General features: G+C 37.8%; 1 protein-coding gene across 1 annotated transcript in view; it reads right to left on the bottom strand.

The window, feature by feature from the left end:
• Positions 1-18,999, bottom strand: part of LOC124612258 (E3 ubiquitin-protein ligase NRDP1) — a 70,622-nt gene that overhangs the window by 39,472 nt on the left and 12,151 nt on the right. Inside the window, exons 2-4 of the mRNA XM_047140345.1 lie at positions 16,443-16,599; positions 16,221-16,363; positions 10,575-10,863 (exon numbers count right to left, since the gene is read on the bottom strand). Of these exons, the coding sequence (XP_046996301.1) occupies positions 10,575-10,863; positions 16,221-16,363; positions 16,443-16,532 (522 nt within the window). The 5' untranslated portion in view covers positions 16,533-16,599. The remainder of the gene's footprint in view (positions 1-10,574; positions 10,864-16,220; positions 16,364-16,442; positions 16,600-18,999) is intronic.

The raw sequence follows: 18,999 nt of genomic DNA, 5'->3' as shown, positions 1-18,999 counted from the left end.
CTTTTTACTACAGCTTTCCTGTCTCTAAATCTAAGTATAATGTTATTAATCTCTTGTCTATAATGTGCCAGCCAAGACACATGGAAATACTGTGGGCACAAATATTTGAATTCCAACAATGAATTCTCTTTATGATGTGCTACATGATTCACAGTCAATGTTAAAATGGCAGCTCAACCACTTACAGTGTAAAAAACTGTAGAATTTATACATTTTGAAGCTCAAGCCTTCATCACCAGAATAATCATACAAGACTCTTTAAAACTGACCAATATAAAATGTAAACAAGAACAATAAAAGTAATAATAAAATAACATGACTACTTTCCTTCCACCCTGTCCTCTTAAGATGTAAATTCACATTGCCATCAACTGGTAAAATAGATTAAAACAGAACATATGTTGTCCTGGGTACTGGCAACATCACAACAACAGCAATATGCCTATATAGCCAGTGTATCTTCCTGAATGCCACATCCTGGAGGCAAACTCTTAACTAATACAAGTGAGCACTTCATGAACGTAAACATGAAATCCAAAGAGAACACCAAAGAAACAAAGATGTACGACTATGTTGGTAGTCCAGAAATTTAAATCTCATCTGTGGAGTCAATAATTAATAGATATTAAACAAGATCTGAAAAGGTTCTGTTTGGATTTTATGTTTACAATCGCAAACTGCTCATATGTGTTACTTCTATGTTTGCCTGCGGGAGGTGGCCTTCAGGAAAAAACACTGGCTGTGTATGCGTAGTGCTGTTACTGTGACTCAGCCAGTATCCAGGATAACACATGGAATTCAATTTCAATCTACTTTTATCGGCTGAAAGTGATCCGAATGTACATCTTGAGAGGACATGGCTGCAACGGAAGTAGCCACATTATTTTATTATTACTGTTATTGTTCTTGATGATTTTTACACGGTTGTTGTTGTTGTGGTCTTCAGTCCTGAGACTGGTTTGATGCAGCTCTCCATGCTACTCTATCATGTGCAAGCTTCTTCATCTCCCAGTACCTGCTGCAACCTACATCCTTCTGAATCTGCTTAGTGTATTCATCTCTTGGTCTCCCTCTACGATTTTTACCCTCCACACTGCCCTCCAATGCTAAATTTGTGATCCCTTGATGCCTCAAAACATGTCCTACCAACCGATCCCTTCTTCTAGTCAAGTTGTGCCACAAATTTCTCTTCCCCCCAGTCCTATTCAATACCTCCTCATTAGTTATGTGATCTACCCATCTAATCTTCAGCATTCTTCTGTAGCACCACATTTCGAAAGCTTCTATTCTCTTCTTGTCCAAACTAGTTATCGTCCATGTTTCACTTCCATACATGGCTACACTCCATACAAATACTTGCAGAAATGACTTCCTGACACCTAAATCTATACTCGATGTTAACAAATTTCTCTTCTTCAGAAACGCTTTCCTTGCCATTGCCAGACTACATTTTATATCTTCTCTACTTCGACCATCATCAGTTATTTTGCTCCCCAAATAGCAAAACTCCTTTACTACATTAAGTGTCTCATTTCCTAATCTAATTCCCTCAGCATCACCAGATTTAATCGGACTACATTCCATTATCCTCGTTTTGCTTTTGTTGATGTTCATCTTATATCCTCCTATCAAGACACTGTCCATTCCGTTCAACTGCTCTTCCAAGTCCTTTGCTGTCTCTGACAGAATTACAATGTCATCGGCAAACCTCAAAGTTTTTACTTCTTCTCCATGAATTTTAATACCTACTCCGAATTTTTCTTTTGTTTCCTTTACTGCTTGCTCAATATACAGATTGAATAACATCGGGGAGAGGCTACAACCCTGTCTCACTCCTTTCCCAACCACTGCTTCCCTTTCATGCCCCTCGACTCTTATAACTGCCATCTGGTTTCTGTACAAATTGTAAATAGCCTTCCGCTCCCTGTATTTTACCCCTGCCACCTTCAGAATTTGAAAGAGAGTATTCCAGTTAACGTTGTCAAAAGCTTTCTCTAAGTCTACAAATGCTAGAAACGTAGGTTTGCCTTTTCTTAATCTTTCTTCTAAGATAAGTCTTAAGGTTAGTATTGCCTCACGTGTTCCAACATTTCTACGGAATCCAAACTGATCTTCCCCGAGGTCCGCTTCTACCAGTTTTTCCATTCGTCTGTAAAGAATTCGCGTTAGTATTTTGCAGCTGTGACTTATTAAACTGATTGTTCGGTAATTTTCACATCTGTCAACGCCTGCTTTCTTTGGGATTGGAATTATTATATTCTTCTTGAAGTCTGAGGGTATTTCGCCTGTCTCATACATCTTGCTCACCAGATGGTAGAGTTTTGTCATGACTGGCTCTCCCAAGGCCATCAGTAGTTCTAATGGAATGTTGTCTACTCCCGGGGCCTTGTTTCGACTCAGGTCTTTCAGTGCTCTGTCAAACTCTTCACGCAGTATCTTATCTACCATTTCGTCTTCATCTACATCCTCTTCTATTTCCATAATATTGTCCTCAAGTACATCGCCCTTGTATAAACCCTCTATATACTCCTTCCACCTTTCTGCCTTCCCTTCTTTGCTTAGAACTGGGTTGCCATCTGAGCTCTTGATATTCATACAAGTGGTTCTCTTCTCTCCAAAGGTCTCTTTAATTTTCCTGTAGGCAGTATCTATCTTACCCCTAGTGAGACAGGCCTCTACATCCTTACATTTGTCCTCTAGTCATCCCTGCTTAGCCATTTTGCAGTTCCTGTCGATCTCATTTTTGAGACGTTTCTATTCCTTTTTGCCTGCTTCATTCACTGCATTTTTATATTTTCTCCTTTCATCAATTAAATTCAATACTTCTTCTGTTACCCAAGGATTTCTACTAGCCCTCGTCTTTTTACCTACTCGATCCTCTGCTGCCTTCACTACTTCATCTCTCAGAGCTAACCATTCTTCTTCTACTGTATTTCTTTCCCCCATTCCTGTCAATTGTTCCCTTATGCTCTCCCTGAAACTCTGTACAACTTCTGGTTCTTTCAGTTTATCCAGGTCCCAACTCCTTAAATTCTCACCTTTTTGCAGTTTCTTCAGTTTCAATCTGCAGTTCATACCCAATAGATTGTGGTCAGAATCCACATCTGCCCCTGGAAATGTCTTACAATTTAAAACCTGGTTCCTAAATCTCTGTCTCACCATTATATAATCTATCTGATACCTTTTAGTATCTCCAGGATTCTTCCAGGTATACAACATTCATTTATGATTCTTGAACCAAGTGTTAGCTATGATTAAGTTATGCTCTGTGCAAAATTCTACAAGGCGGCTTCCTCTTTCATTTCTTCCCCCCAATCAATATTCACCTACTATGTTTCCTTCTCTCCCTTTTCCTACTGACGAATTCCGGTCACCCATGACTATTAAATTTTCGTCTCCCTTCACTACCTGACTAATTTCTTTTATCTCGTCATACATTTCATCAATATCTTCATCATCTGCAGAGCTAGTTGGCATATAAACTTGTACTACTGTAGTAGGCATGGGCTTTGTGTCTATCTTGGCCACAATAATGCGTTCACTATGCTGTTTGTAGTAGCTAACCCGCACTCCTATTTTTTTATTCATTATTAAACCTACTCCTGCATTACCCCTATTTGATTTTGTATTTATAACCCTGTATTCACCTGACCAAAAGTCTTGTTCCTCCTGCCACCGAACTTCACTAATTCCCACTATATCTAACTTTAACCTATCCATTTCCCTTTTTAGATTTTCTAATCTACCTGCCCGATTAAGGGATCTGACATTCCACGCTCTTATCCGTAGAACGCCAGTTTTCTTTCTCCTGATAACGACTTCCTCTTGAGTAGTACCCGCCCGGAGATCCGAATGGGGGACTATTTTACCTCCGGAATATTTTACCCAAGAGGACGCCATCATCATTTCATCGTACAGTAAAGCTGCATGTCCTCGGGAAAAATTACGGCTGTAGTTTCCCCTTGCTTTCAGCCGTTCGCAGTACCAGCACAGCAAGGCCGTTTTGGTTAATGTTACAAGGCCAGATCAGTCAGTCATCCAGACTGTTGCCCCTGCAACTACTGAAAAGGCTGCTGCCCCTCTTCAGGAACCACATGTTTGTCTGGCCTCTCAACAGATACGCCTCCGTTGTGGTTGACCTACGGTATGGCCATTTGTATCGCTGAGGCACGCAAGCCTCCCCACCAACGGCAAGGTCCATGGTTCATGGGGGGGTTACATGGTACCATCACATTAATGTGACCACCGCCTATGTTTGAAGTCAATGTGTAATATCCACTCTCAGACAGAAGATGGCAGCATTAGCAGCAGATGGTATATAAAGCATGTCCAAAGAATGCAAAAAACAGAGTCATTGTTGTAATGCGGAAATGGATTGATTTATCTAACGTCCAAAAGATCATAATCATTAGCTTTGAGTCCTAGGGTGGATGCCTTTCCATTGTTTGTAAACCATTCTTGTTTTGCCATAGTTAAAGTATACTAAGCGTAGAAAAACAGCCCTATCCAAAACTGGAGCCAGGGAAACTGTGGTGCACCACAGGGCATAAATGACAGGGGTGAACAACAGCTGTCGAGATGTGTACGCACAAGTAGAGTCGAGATATGTGCGCACAAGTAGATGTACAACTGTTAAACATTTGACCACCCAAATGAACTAAGGGGCTACTAACAGTGTCTCCTCAATGACCATTCTGTGGACTACTGCGTATGGGCCTCTGGAGCACATGCCCAACTGCTGTTCACTGTTGATGAAGGCTGGAATTTGCATGCCCATACCACAATTGGATATCCACTGAGTTACAATAGGTGGCCTTATTGGATGACTTCCATTTTATGCCCCACTGGCATGAAATGTCTGAAAACAACCACCCTGCAATAATTGTCAGAAGCATCCACACCTGAGGATGGAGCATTATGGTCTGTGGAATGCTTTCATGCCATTCCATGGGTTATGACATCATTCTTGAAGGCACAAATGAAGAACAAGTATGCCTCCATCTTTGTGGGCCATGTCGAACACTACATGCACTTTGTTTTTCCTCAGCACAATGGCACCTACCAGCAAGACAATGCAATGTGTCAAACAGCACACAGTGTACATGTGTAGTTCAAAGAGCACCAGGATGAGTTTACCATACTCCCCTGGCCAGCAACTCCCCCAATTTAAACACTATCGAGAATCAGTGGGACACCTCAATCATGCCGTGGGTCCTCAATCAAGAAACCTAGTGCGGCTGGCCATGCCACTAGTCAGCACAACTTCACACCTCTGTTGGTACCTTCCAGAACCTCCCTTACGCTCTTCCTGCATATGTCACAGCAGTTTGCACTGAAAAGGCGGTTATTCAGCCTTTCGGCATGTGGTCACATTACTGTGATTGGACAGTTTATATTGGTCACTTTTAGAGATTGCTTTATGGTTATTATGATGGTGCAGGCTCGACTTTTGAAATATGTACATTTCGGTGTTTCTTTTTTAACCCTGTAAACAGGCAGCTGGACCAAATTTTAACATTGATTTTTATAACAATGACCTCATAAGCATTATGGATGAAATCAAAGGGTAACAGTCTATGCCAATGTTACAATTCCATTTTTAAATTCATATTTTAGTTTTTCTGAGAGAAATTTTATTGGAGCCTACCTTAGAGGCAGTTCAGGAGTTATGCTGTGAAAAATTTATCAGTATTCTATCATTCAACAATTTAAGCATTTATCAAACAGCTGAAGTGCACCTATAATTAGAAGTTTGAAATTTTTATTTATTTATTTATTTATTTACGCGTCTAGTTTGGTAGGAGCAAATTGGGGAGCAAATCTCCAAGGTTATGGAACGTCTCAGTACATGAAATTACAACATAAAAGTTACAACACACAAAATGTTTATGAACCCAAAAAAAGTCAAGCCATAAGTTTAAGTAGATGCAATCAACATTTTATAAGATTAGAATCAGCTTAATTTTTCAAGGAACTCCTCAACAGAATAGAGGGAACGACCCACGAGGAAACTCTTCAGTTTTGATTTGAAAGCGTATGGGTTACTACTAAGATATTTGAACTCTTGTGGTAGCTTATTGAAAATTGTGCAGCAGTATACTGCAGACCTTTCTGCACAAGAGTTAAGGAAGTCTGATCCAAATGCAGGTTGGATTTCTGCCAAGTATTAACTGAGTGAAAGCTGATAATTCTTGGGAATAAGCTAATATTGCTATGACATATGCAAATGAAGGTCAACAAAGTAGACTAATTTTAATGTTAAACGATCACTTACTTCAGGCCCCATTCGAAAAGTAAAAATGGCAGCATTAAGTCTCTGAACAAGATCCTGAATGTGGGCTTTCCAATGACAGTTTACTATCTATCTGAACACCTAGAAATTTGAACTGTTCAGTTTCGCTAATCATATGCCCATTCTGTGAAATTAAAATGTCGGGTCTTGTTGAATCGTGTGTTAGAAACTGTAAAAACAGAATTTTACTGTGATTTAGTATTAGTTCATTTTCTACAAACCATAACTTATGAACTGCACTGTTTGAAACAGAGCCCATGTTGCACACAACAAACTTGCTAGTGCCATCAGCAAACCGAAATATTTTAGAATTAGCCATAATACTAGAGGGCATATCGTTTATATAAATACGGAACAGGAATGGCCCCAACACTGATCCATGGGGCATCCCCCGCAATTTGACCGTACCCCACTCGGACCTCACATCACAGCCATTCTGAATAATGATCTTTTGCTGTATATTGTTAAAGTAAGATGTGAACCAATTGTGAGCTACTCCCCATATTCTGTAATGGTCCAACTTCTGGAGCACCACTTTGTGATCAACACAAACACCTTAGTTAAATCAAAAAATGTGCCTAGTGTTCAAAACCTTTTGTTTAACCCATCCAGTACCTCACAGTGAAAAGAATATAGCATTTTCAGTTGTTAAATGACTTCTGAAGCTGAACTATACATTTGATAGCAAATTACGTGATATAAAATGATCAATTATCCTTACATACACAGCCTTTTCAATAACTTAAGCAAACACTGATGGCATAGAAATAGGTCTAAAATTGTCTATATTATCCCTTTCTTCCTTTTTATAATGCCACTTTACTACTGAGTAGTTTAATCATTCAGGAAACTGACCATTCCTAAAGCAAAAATTACAAAAATGGCTAAGTACAGGGCTAACATGTGCAGCACAGTACTTCAATATTCTGCTAGGCACTCCATTATATCCATGAGCATCCTTAGTCTTCAGTGATTTAATTATTGACTCAATATCCCCCTTGTCAGTATCACAGAGGAGTATTTCAGCCATCAGTCTCAGAAAGGCATTTTCTAAGAGCATTATATGATTCCCTGTAGAAACTAAACTTTGATTTAATTCACCAGCAATGCTCAGAAAATGGTTGTTTAATACTGTACATATATCTGACTTATCAGTAACAGAAATGTTTCTACTGTGAACCGACTTTATATCGTCGATCTTGTGCTGCCGACCAGACACTTCCTTCACAACTGACCATATGGTTTTAATTTTACTCTGTGAATTAGCTACTTTATTTGCTTACCACATACTCTTTGCCTTTCTAATAACATTTTTAAGCACCTCACTATACTCTTTGCAAAGGGCTACTGTAGCTTGATTGTGACTATTTTGATACAATACCTGCTTTGTTCTACATGATATCTTTATCCCACTAGTCAGCCACCCAGGCTGCCATTTCCTGCTAGTACCCCATTTAGAGCGTTCTAATGGAAATCAACTCTCAAAGAGCATGAGAACTGTGTTACCGGCACTATAGACATCCTGCCACTCTTGTTCCTTATCAAGGTTTAAAAAACTCTCGACTGCCATTGGATTAACTTTCCTACATAGTTTGTAACAGTATGCAACATTTGTTTGAGTACGAAAGCCTTTTAGTGTTAAAATTTGTGCATCAAGGTCCGAAAGGCCATTCACCCTTTTACTAAAAGAATGCCCATCTAGTAATGAAGAATGAATAAAAATATTGTCTATGGCTGTGCTACTGTTCTCCTGCCTGCACCCTAGATGGAAAAAACACATCCTGCATCAGATCATATGAGTTTAGGAGATCTGCCAACATCCTTTTTATTGCACAATCACATACAAAATTAATATTGAAGACACCACATATAACTAATTTCTGTTACTTCCTATAAAGTGAACCAAGAACCCTCTCTAGCTTGAGCAGAAATGCTCTGAAGTCAGAGTTAGGGGATCTATAAACAACAACAATTAGAAGTTTCGTTTCACTAAATTTGACTCTCTGCACAACATTCAAATATCTGTCCAGTGCAGTACCAATGTCTCTGGATTCAAACGGAATACTGATTTTTTTAAGTAAATGGCCACTCCCCATTCCACCAGGAACTCCTTGAAAAACAGCCAGCTAATCTGTATCCTGGTAAAGGAAGCCTCTGAAGTGTCAATTTATTTAAGTGGTACTCTGATATACCAATAATATCAGAGTCAACATCCATAAGCAGTTCACTACCTTTATTTCTAACACCTCATATTTTGATGAAATGTGTTAATTCCTTCTCTATGTGGATTCCTGACCTCCTCTGAAGGTGATTCCTTAGTTAGAGGGACTTACTTTAAGCAAGTATACGTAACAGCTGACTTCAACCTAAAAATGTGCAGCTCTAACACCAACTACTACAGGAATTTTTCCGTGAGTGTTCACATCACCGCCCACCACACTTTCCCCTATAAGCTTTGCCAGCCTCCCCTTCCCATACCTATTGAGGTGCAGGCCATGCCTAGTGAAACCCGATCTACTGACACACTCAACTGGCACCAATGCAATGTGACTCATGTCCTCTGTCATCAATGCCTTCTTCAGCCCCATGTTAACATGCCTAACAGCCGATTAAGATGCTGCCAATCATGAAGCTGAAACAGTTGTATGAAATGCACATTAGTGCCAACAGTTTGAGTAGCTATCTTTACCAGAGATTTTCTTATAGCCATTTTTTTACATAGATGTTGCTACAGCTTATTAAAATTTGCTTCAAGTCACTGACTAATTACGGTAACTCAAGGGCAATAATCACAATACAATTTAAATACCAAGCTAGAAAACCTTCATAGCAAGAATAGCTCCCACTTTTTAATAGTAAAATATTTGTTGTAATTTCCAGGTTCAGTCCGAGAAACTAATAATTTTCATTTGTGAATCACTGGATACTGTAGTAAAGGCAATTATTTGCATTTGTTTATCAGTAGGTGCAATACCCACCTTTGTGGCAAAGAAGGCTACCACATTCCAGTGAACTGACATGATATGGAAGTACCTTGTTCAAATCAAGTGGTGGGAAGGGAAGGTCCCTGTGATGCTAATGGAGAGAAGTAAGATATGTGGTAACATACAGTTTCATCCGACATCATATTATTCAACCATTGTCATTTGTCAGGAACCACTATTTACTCCACAATTTTGTATGTTAAATTTTATTTTCTTATATTTCAAGGCAGGTTTTTGTTCTGTCATGGTCAGCAGAATGCCACACACTTTGTCCTTTGGGCATCCAAGATTAACTGTTTTCTAAAAGCAGTGACCCCACCATCACCACTACCAACATCCCACAAAACATTTCTAGCTGACATTTGACACACAAGCTGCTGAAACAGTACCATCTAGAAAGGCTTGCCCAGGTTGCAAGTCATTCAAAGGGTAAGGTGAGAAGGGTTGTTCCAATGGCTGCTACCACAACGAAGGCCCTGTTATATCAGTTTCAATGTACCATAATTTCTGCTATGGGTACACTCTGTGAAGTCAATTTTGTCCACCTAAAAGACTTTGCTTATTTTGTTTTGGGCTTCTTTTATTGTGACTGTGTAATCTCTCTCTCTCTCTCTCTCTCTCTCTCTCTCTCTCTCTCTCTCTCTCTCTCTCTCTCTCGTGTAATACTGGTGACACTGTCCCACATTTTGGTTTTAATTAATAATAAACTGATTAATATAAGTTCTTTCAATCACAATCATTAAAGCTATCATCTGTCAGGGAGAAAGCAGTATGATAAAGTTATTCTGAAGATGCATAATTTGACTACAAAGTAGGGTCTATGTACCAGACTGTACAAATATTATGGATGCAAAAAATACTTTCATGTGACTCTTCTTTCCCCCACATCTTAATCCCCTTTTAGCCTATCTATTAGGCAACTGAAATATGTAATCTTTACACTCATTGATGATGACATCAAAATCAGTTATTATTCACCATACACCATTTTTATTAGTTGCACTTAGATTGTTCGTAAGAAGCAGATTAAAAATAAAAATAATTTCTGACACTATTAATTAGTATACTTATTTTAAAGTGTGCTACAAGAATGGTTGACAGAAAATAACATATTTTATATGGAAGTGATTGGTGCTTTGTACAGGTTATAAATGCGAAAAGCTTGAAACAATGAACTGGATTATGCAATTGTTTGAATTTAAAGTGTGACCAATATACAAAATGGAAATATTTATTCAGTTTCAATCTTTCCGAAACATAGTTTAAGCATGAAATATATGATAATTTATGACACATACCTTTAGTAACTGCAGTTCGCGCTTTTGTTCATTTATCTGGAAACGTTGCTCAGCCATCTCTTGCTGGAAATCAGTCATTTTTTGCTGCTGTGAGTGGATCAATGCACGCAGTTCTCTCACACAGTTGTGCTCCTTTAATTCATCCTTAGGAATTACCAGGCCACAGCCTTGTTCACATGTTACAGGTCGTTTTGGATTATGTTCACATTCTTCCAAATGTGATGATAAAGAGTCCAGTTTCATTACTGATGTGCAGCCATAGCTTGCATTATCACATGTTATATATAACCTGAAATAAAATTGACCCATAATGGATTACTTGCAATGGAAGTAACATTACCCCCACTTAAATTTTATTTTTCTCACTTGCATCTTTATTCTTTAACATATACTTCAGTCTCCACAGGTAAGTTTGTTACCATACTCTTCAAAATGAAACACATATTTAAGCTGTGACAGCAATTAAGGAAATCTTTCAACCATTCATGTCTCAATGTAATCACAAGTAATAAGCAAAGAATATTTACTGGTCCGTATTGCTTAAAAATTTCCTCTTTAATTGTTACTCACTAATTACCTAAACCTATCCTCCCACATACTGTATAAAATAAACAACTTCCCTACCCCTTGTAATGGTCGCCTAGTCGTAGGTATTGCTATAATCTCACTATTTCACTCCCATTTACGGAGCTTGTTAGCACTTGATGTTAGGTTGGCGCCATTAAAATGCATTATGGTAATCGCTGCTGCTTGTATTTATAACCTTGTCAAAGAACTACAAACAAGAGATATAGTTTATAAGTGACACGTACATCTGTTATCGTAAATTGTGCAGAAAAGTTATTAATTTATATCAAGTGACATAATTTAACAGGTTATTAAAATGACAGACAGGTTTTTTGACTTGACAGGATAATTCTTTGTTACAAAAAGGCAGTTTTTTAGAAGTTTGTCAATTGACTTCTCTAATTTGCCTAAATAAGTAAATAACATGAATGATTAAGAATTACATTGGTTTTTGTCTAAAATAGGAGTGTTTACATGAATACTGAGTGAAAACAGTCCTAGTGAACAAATAGGTTTCAGTGGGTGATTTTTATTTAAGGAGATCCAAAATACGCCAGTTGGTCACTGTTTTTTGTACTTCATATTAATTATTTAAGATGAACTTAGTGTTTTTACACGACGACATTTGCTGTATCAGTGATCAAGTGATATTAACTTTTGTGTGGGTCAGTTATTCAGTATAATTTAATGGGTTGACTGTTTATGGAGACATGTTATGCAATCATTGTTAACATACACAATAACTTTTCTATAATCATAAATACTCGTTAAACTGGTTGAATTTGGAGGGTATCACATACTTTGGTAAAGTAAAGCCTTTAATAGGTGCCGTTACACCCTGCACTGTTGAGAAAATGCAACCTGCTGGCACTACCATATTCTAGATTTAGCTGTTTTGACCATTAAAAGTGATTCTGCAGCTCTCCTACTCATAAAATTTACCATTGCACTGTAAATGAGTCAGCAGTTCATTACTGGCAACAGCAACTGTGTCAAAAACTCTACAGACTAAGTATGGTTCCATCTAGCCATTCTAGCTATGTCCACCACAAATAACCTCAGATATTGTCTAACGTTTGTTATAAAAGTGTTTCTCTACCTGGAAAAATCTTTTTTCTGCAAATAAAGTGTTGGGTAATCAAAGTAGTTCTTACATCTAAAGAAGAAACCTTCCAGTAAGGAGGCTACCAACTGATGCTGAATTTTATGCAGAAGACCCGGATAGAGGAAAGAAGTGACAATGCATAATGTTTATAAGACATGTAGACCACTGGGAAACAAATACATTTCCAGAAGTAAATAAACCAATCAGAAACAGGAAATCAGAATAATAATTGTAACTTAATACAGATTTTGCCTGACATACTGAATCAATAAGACATTTTATCTGCAGATCATTAAACATGAAAGCTTCTTACTATGTATGGTATTGTTAACCAAAGAGCTGCCATCAAAAGACTATACATGACACACAATGTAGGAGGGGATTGTAATTATAATATGATAGCTGATTTGGCAGATGTGTGACCTAGCATGTGAATGATCCACTAAGACATCAAATAATGCAGCTGAAGACAGCAAATGATAACAGAGGAATTTTGCACAGTCTAAAAAGGTTGCTTGGAAGTTCTCACAAAACATACTATACCAATTATGTTTCACTTTGCAAGGTAACATCAAAAAGGAAACTCAGAATAAGGAGCAACAAACATGGAGACAAATCTCCACAACGTCAGTACCCAAACTACATAGAGAACTAATACTGATTCAGGCTAGCCACATTTATGGTTTCAGTGATGAAGAATGAGAGCACAGTCAGTAGCTCTAATAAATAGAAAGTGTACAACTTTGCTTCTGCCATTTACCAATAGGTGGAGACAACGGTAAGTAGCAGTTGAAAGAAAGAGATTGCACACGTCAGGCAGTTATCTTGGACCTCGGTCAACATAACCTCATTCAAACATTTGGCAATTTGTGTCTGCATTATAAAGTTGTTCTTGATTGAAAATGTCAGTTTATGAGCCTAATTCTCATCATCTGCAGGAGGTGTTAGTGTTTTGTTTCAATATGAAGAAAACAGTGGTCGAGTCTCATCGAGTGCTCTCAAGTGCGTATGGTAAGGACGCTATTAGTGAAAGAATGTGTCATGAGTGGTTTCAACATTTCCAGAACTGTGATTTTAACATCTTATACCAGCATAGTGGTGGAAGAGAGAATGTTTTCGAATATGTAGAATTGGAGACATTGCTGAGGGAAGACTCACCTCAAACTCAAGAAGAATTGGCACGATTAGTGGGAGTGACTCAGCAAGCCATTTCAAAACATCTCAAAGTTATGGGCATGATTCAGAAAGAAGGAACTTCGGTCCCATGTGAGCTGAAACCAAGAGACATTGATCAGCATTTGTATGTTTGTGAACAGTTGCTTCAGAGGCAAAAACGGAAGGGATTTCTGCTCGCATTGTGACCGGGGACGAAAAATGGGCTCATTACGATAGCCCTAAATGGAAAAAATCATGGGGATATGCCATGTTTCCACGTCGAAGGCCAAACCGAATGGTCACAGCTTCAAGATTATGCTCTGCATTTGGTGGAACCAGCTTGGCATCGTGTACTATGAGGCGTTAAAACCAAGCGGAACAATCACAGATGCTCGTTATCAAATGCAATTAATGCATTTGAGCAGAGCATTAAAAGACAAATGGCTGATAAAGTGATTTTGCAGCACGACAACGCTCGACCCCACGTTGCAAAATAAGTCAAAATGTACTTGGAAACGTTAAAATGGGAAGTCCTACCCTACCTGCCGTATTCTCCCGACATTGCTCCCTCTGACTATCACCTGTTTAGAGCAATGGCGTATGGCCTGGCTGACCAACACTTCTGATCTCATGAAGAAGTCACAAATTGGATCGATTCGTGGATCGCTTCAAAAGATAAACAATTATTTTGATGCGGTATTCTTACACTGCCCGAAAGATGGGAAAAGTAGTGGCCAGCAATGGAAAATACTTTGAATGATACATGTGTAACCAATATCTTTCATTAAAGCCTCAAATGTTGGGGGAAAAAAAAACAGTGGAAGCAAAGTTATATACCTTGTAGTTGCACAACATCAGGCCTTGAGGACTTGCAATATCTCACACCTTCCACTGCTGAGACATAACCCAGTCCATTAAGTTTTGTGGTTTTATGAAGTTTTTGCTTTCTTATATTCTTTGTTCAGTTTCCTATATCAGTATCATAGTATTAGTCAGTTGCAGGTTTTGTAAGCCACATCCTTTGTGAGTCAACAACACTTCCAAAATAGCACTCAATTACCACTTTTGAATCACCATCCCCATTTAATGTCACTCAAATTATTTCACACTTCAAATCTGACAAAGCTGGCCAGATATATTAATTACAGCTACAAACATGCTTGCAACACCTACGTTGAGCATATCTTTACAATACATATTCCCATTAGCATTAACTGCTATTAACTTCTGATTTCTGTGCCAAGTATTATGAGGGCATTATCACCATTTATAACAGACTAGTTCTGGGGACTTCAGTGACATTTCTCCAGTTAACTAATATTGCATTAACATTTTCTTTATCTGATCTGCCATGCTGTATGCTATTCTCTGTAATTAATGAGGTTCACATATTAAACTCTCCAAAACCAGAATGTAATTCATAGGCCTGTTTCTCTGCCCTAAAATACCTACAATGTACATAAACTATATTCTGCTACCCTAGTACCCATTTTCTGTGTGTATTGCATTTTTGACCTGTTAAGGGTAGCCCTAAAATTTTCCTCCTGCCACAAATTTTCCTTCTGGTGGCAGAGATTGAGAAATCCACATCAAAAAATGATCACAAAATTGTCTGGACATCTGGCTTAAAAGCCTTGCACTCTGCCCCAAACCAGTTGACAACAAGTGATTCTGGAAATCACCCTGCAAAATTTTAGATCAGTTTCCACAATATATGTGACAGTAGTCTTCAGTTCAACTGGTCACCTGTAGGAACTAAACCCAAGCAGCAGGCATCATTCATGTCAACATGAGCCATGTTTAGCAGCCAATTGCACCCAATGTGCCCAATGATAATGGCCTCTTTTTGATACACGCACTATTTTCTACAGGGCTTCCATCATTTGTCTAGTGTTGGAGCTCCCAAAGCAAGCACAACCTCTGCACTTGTCTGGGCCTTTCAGCATATCAACCCCAATCTCAACAGAAGAGGTAACGACTGCTTACTCAGACTTACTCTCAGCAATGAGCGAAGCATAAGGGGACAGTCAGTATCAACTTTCTCTTTTTCCCCAGATATTCGTGACCTCACACTTGGGTGAATGTGAGCTGACACGGCTGAGTATCTCTAAAGGTACTGTAATGTCAGGGACCTAGGAGTTCACGCAATTACACCAAAGATGAAAGACAACTAGAACAAATGTCCCACTTCCCCTATCTATGCCAGAAACTATTACATAAACAATAAAAGATGTAAGTTTCAATGCATCAGTTTTACTATACAGTAAAAAATAAAACCACAACAGATACACTGCTAAATTCATATGTGAGAATAGCAATGATTACAAAGGTATGTGGATGATGAGCAAGGTCCCCTCTTCAAAGGGAAAAATCAAACATATAAGTAACTGATTGAAGTCCTTGTGGGAAAAGAAAAGTTGCAATCTACTAGAAAAAAAAGGATAAAAATTTATGCGACAAGAGGCACAGACGAGCAATATTGAGGAGGGGGGAGGGGGGGGGGGGAATTACAATGTAAGGAAATGCGATGTGATGTATTGCATAAAGTAAATAATGCAATACCGCCCAATAATGAAGAGAAATGCATAAAATTAAGTTGAAGATTGACCAAAGTTTTAGGCCCGAAAAGACAGATTACTGGTAGGGGGAAAGAAAAGGAACAAGTTTATGTTTCACATAAAACAGCACAAGAAAACAAAACTTTGTTATTAATTTGGTTCAGTCATTGGTGAAACACTATATCAATGTTTCTCTGAGAATTAACAACTGAACTGCATAGAAATATGATTTACTGATAAGTCCTTAAAAAAATTGTTTACCTGGAGAGCAAGTTTCTTAAAATACGTGGCACAGGCCTCAGCTGTGCTGAAGTGATATTCTGTCGGTCAACTGGGCATGTTGGTTGTCTTGATATCCATTCCTGAATACATTCACGACAAAATGCATGCTCACATATGGGGGCCTAATAAAAATACAGAAAGCCTCTTTAAATGTACAAAATATGAACAGTTCACTCTTCACAATTTAGTACAAAAACTCACCTGTAGAGGATCCTCAAGAACACCTGAGCATATTGGGCAAACTAATTCCTCATCGACTTCACCCTGAAATCTGTTTACCTCAAATCCCATTCCTCAACAATATTGATTTTTTGAAACAGCTGCTGCTGGTGTCAAGATGAATAACGGGAAGAAAACACTGTAACAATAATAAAATTTATATAAATTCCTTACACTAACAAGATTACAGCTACACTTCTATTATATAGATTTTTCACATTGACACTAAACTGAGACTTTTTCCAAGGAAAGAAGTAAAGGTTTTAGTGGAGACGCATAGTATGAAAACTGTCTTTGCTATGTTAGTCTTTCAATGTTGCACAAGGCATTTATGTATTAATTCATGAAACATTATTGATTAGAAAATGCATTTAGGCATGGCAGTGAATATTATATAGAAAATTAGCAAAAAATAGAAAAGGATACGAGATTATCATTGTTTATGCCACAAGTGGCAGTACACAGTAGATAAGTTCAATATGACATGATTATCAGATCTTGGCAGTACAACATATTAAGACAAAATTCAAAAGTACTTTCATCTGGATGAAATTTGGTACTACCAACCCAGATGCCTTACATAATTCGTACAACTCACCATTTACGGCAATAGGTGTAGTGAACACAATGTTGTTGTTAAAGACACACATTCCTGTATGTATTTATCAAATTTTATATCTCCTAAAATACACCCAACACAACTGCAGTAATGGATCGCAAAATACAACATAGTAGCATGAACAAGAAGGTATAAGTTCCATGAAAGACTGACCACAATCAATATCTAATCTACAGGAACTCATTATAGACAAAGATCTCGCAAAACATCATTAAATGCACAAGATGTATCACACACAAGAGGTACAAATCTTCCAAATTAAGCAAAAAAATTTCTGGGCCATTATTAAACAAGAAAATAAAAATGATGACATGAATGAAACAAAGTTCTCAGACAAAAGCTATGGCACAAATGATGACTCTGCCACCATTAGACACCAATTTAACTGAATTCTCTCTTTTGAAGGCAGCAAACATGGAGCATATTAATAAATTTCAGTCAAATAGAAATGCATTATATTTACTCTGTCTGTCAATGTCAATTGCATTGAGAAACACAAAATAAAAAAAGTGTCTCTAACAAGCAATCATCCTTATAGCTAAGATGGTATTTCTAACACAGCATTTTTGACAATGATGATGCTACTAATCTTGATTACACAAATATAATAAAAAGGCCAATCTCAATCATACCAAACACTGTCTAGATACTAAATGAACCATTGATGCTACTCATTCAAATCAGCATTAAATATTAGCCTTATGTGAACTACTGAGGGCAGAGAGCACACTAAATGAAATGGTGTTTTAATTATTTTACACGCAGTTGGGTACCAGTTGTGAATAAAATCAACACATGGAAGAAAGAAGGTCATTAAAGGACAAGAACAAGCTCAGATTGGGTAAGGCTGAGGAAGGAAATTAACAAAATCTTCACTAAACAGACTATTGCTTTAAGCAGTGTACAGAAATCATACACTGCAGGTCACAACCGGTATTTGCATTGTTGTTATTATTTGCGTCACGGGCATCAAGTCATGATCCAAGGCCAATTTCTCTGCCTAATGCTGGAGACAACATAGGCCATAACAACTCAAAGAGCAGTTACAACCTCAAACTAGCTCTGCAAGTCCAACTACTTATAAATATTCAGACAACAGAGTTTGTGATGCCTTGAGACAGTTGTCCAAGATTGCAGAGCCGCAATGACTTGTATTATGGAGCTCTATTTATTACTAATGTCCACAATTTATCTAACAGAACTACTACTATTTTTCTGTTAATTTTGATTGTGTTTTTTAAATTTCTATGGCCTCTCTTTACTTCCTTGTGTAATAAATATTCGATCTTGATAAAATCATGGTGTCAGAGAAACAAATTTGGTGGTTCCCTAGTCCCAGTTCATGATCGGCTAATGCTGATTTATTGGTGTTGCAAGGCAGGGAAAAACCAAATTTGCAAGAGATTTTATATACTGCTGCTGTGGCAAGCAGTGGGCATAGATATTTTGCAGTGATATCTGTGTACTTTCTTTATTGATTTAAACTGTGTCAGTTTCATGTCTTCTGAGTATTCTGCTGAGCTAGTTTGTGATTGTAACTGCTTTCTGAGATGTCAAAGCCTCTGACAATGTCTCCAGCAATGGAAGATGAAATGTTAGACACAGAAATATGCCTGGACCATGGCCTACAGCCTTTAAATAAAATATCGCCAAGAATTTACAAAAACTACAGAAAATAAAAACATGACATGGATATCCAGATAAGGTTTTCTAATACCCTCCTCACAAATGCCATCTATCTCGCTTCATATTAACACTCAGGCAAATTAATCGACAAGTTCAGTTAAGCCATTTTTCAAAGCCTCATTAATAGTTTTTTAATCTTTACACTAACTTGTGAATACATTAACTCCTTCATGCCACTTGTTACTAATAATAAAAATTAGTTTGAGTTGAACTATGTTTTACACAGCCTCAAAG

Source organism: Schistocerca americana, chromosome 4 (genome assembly GCF_021461395.2).
Source record: "Schistocerca americana isolate TAMUIC-IGC-003095 chromosome 4, iqSchAmer2.1, whole genome shotgun sequence".
Classification (NCBI taxonomy): Eukaryota; Metazoa; Arthropoda; class Insecta; order Orthoptera; family Acrididae; genus Schistocerca; species Schistocerca americana.
The sequence above is the reverse complement of the archived record's forward strand: the minus strand, read 5'-3'. Positions and strand labels throughout refer to the sequence as shown.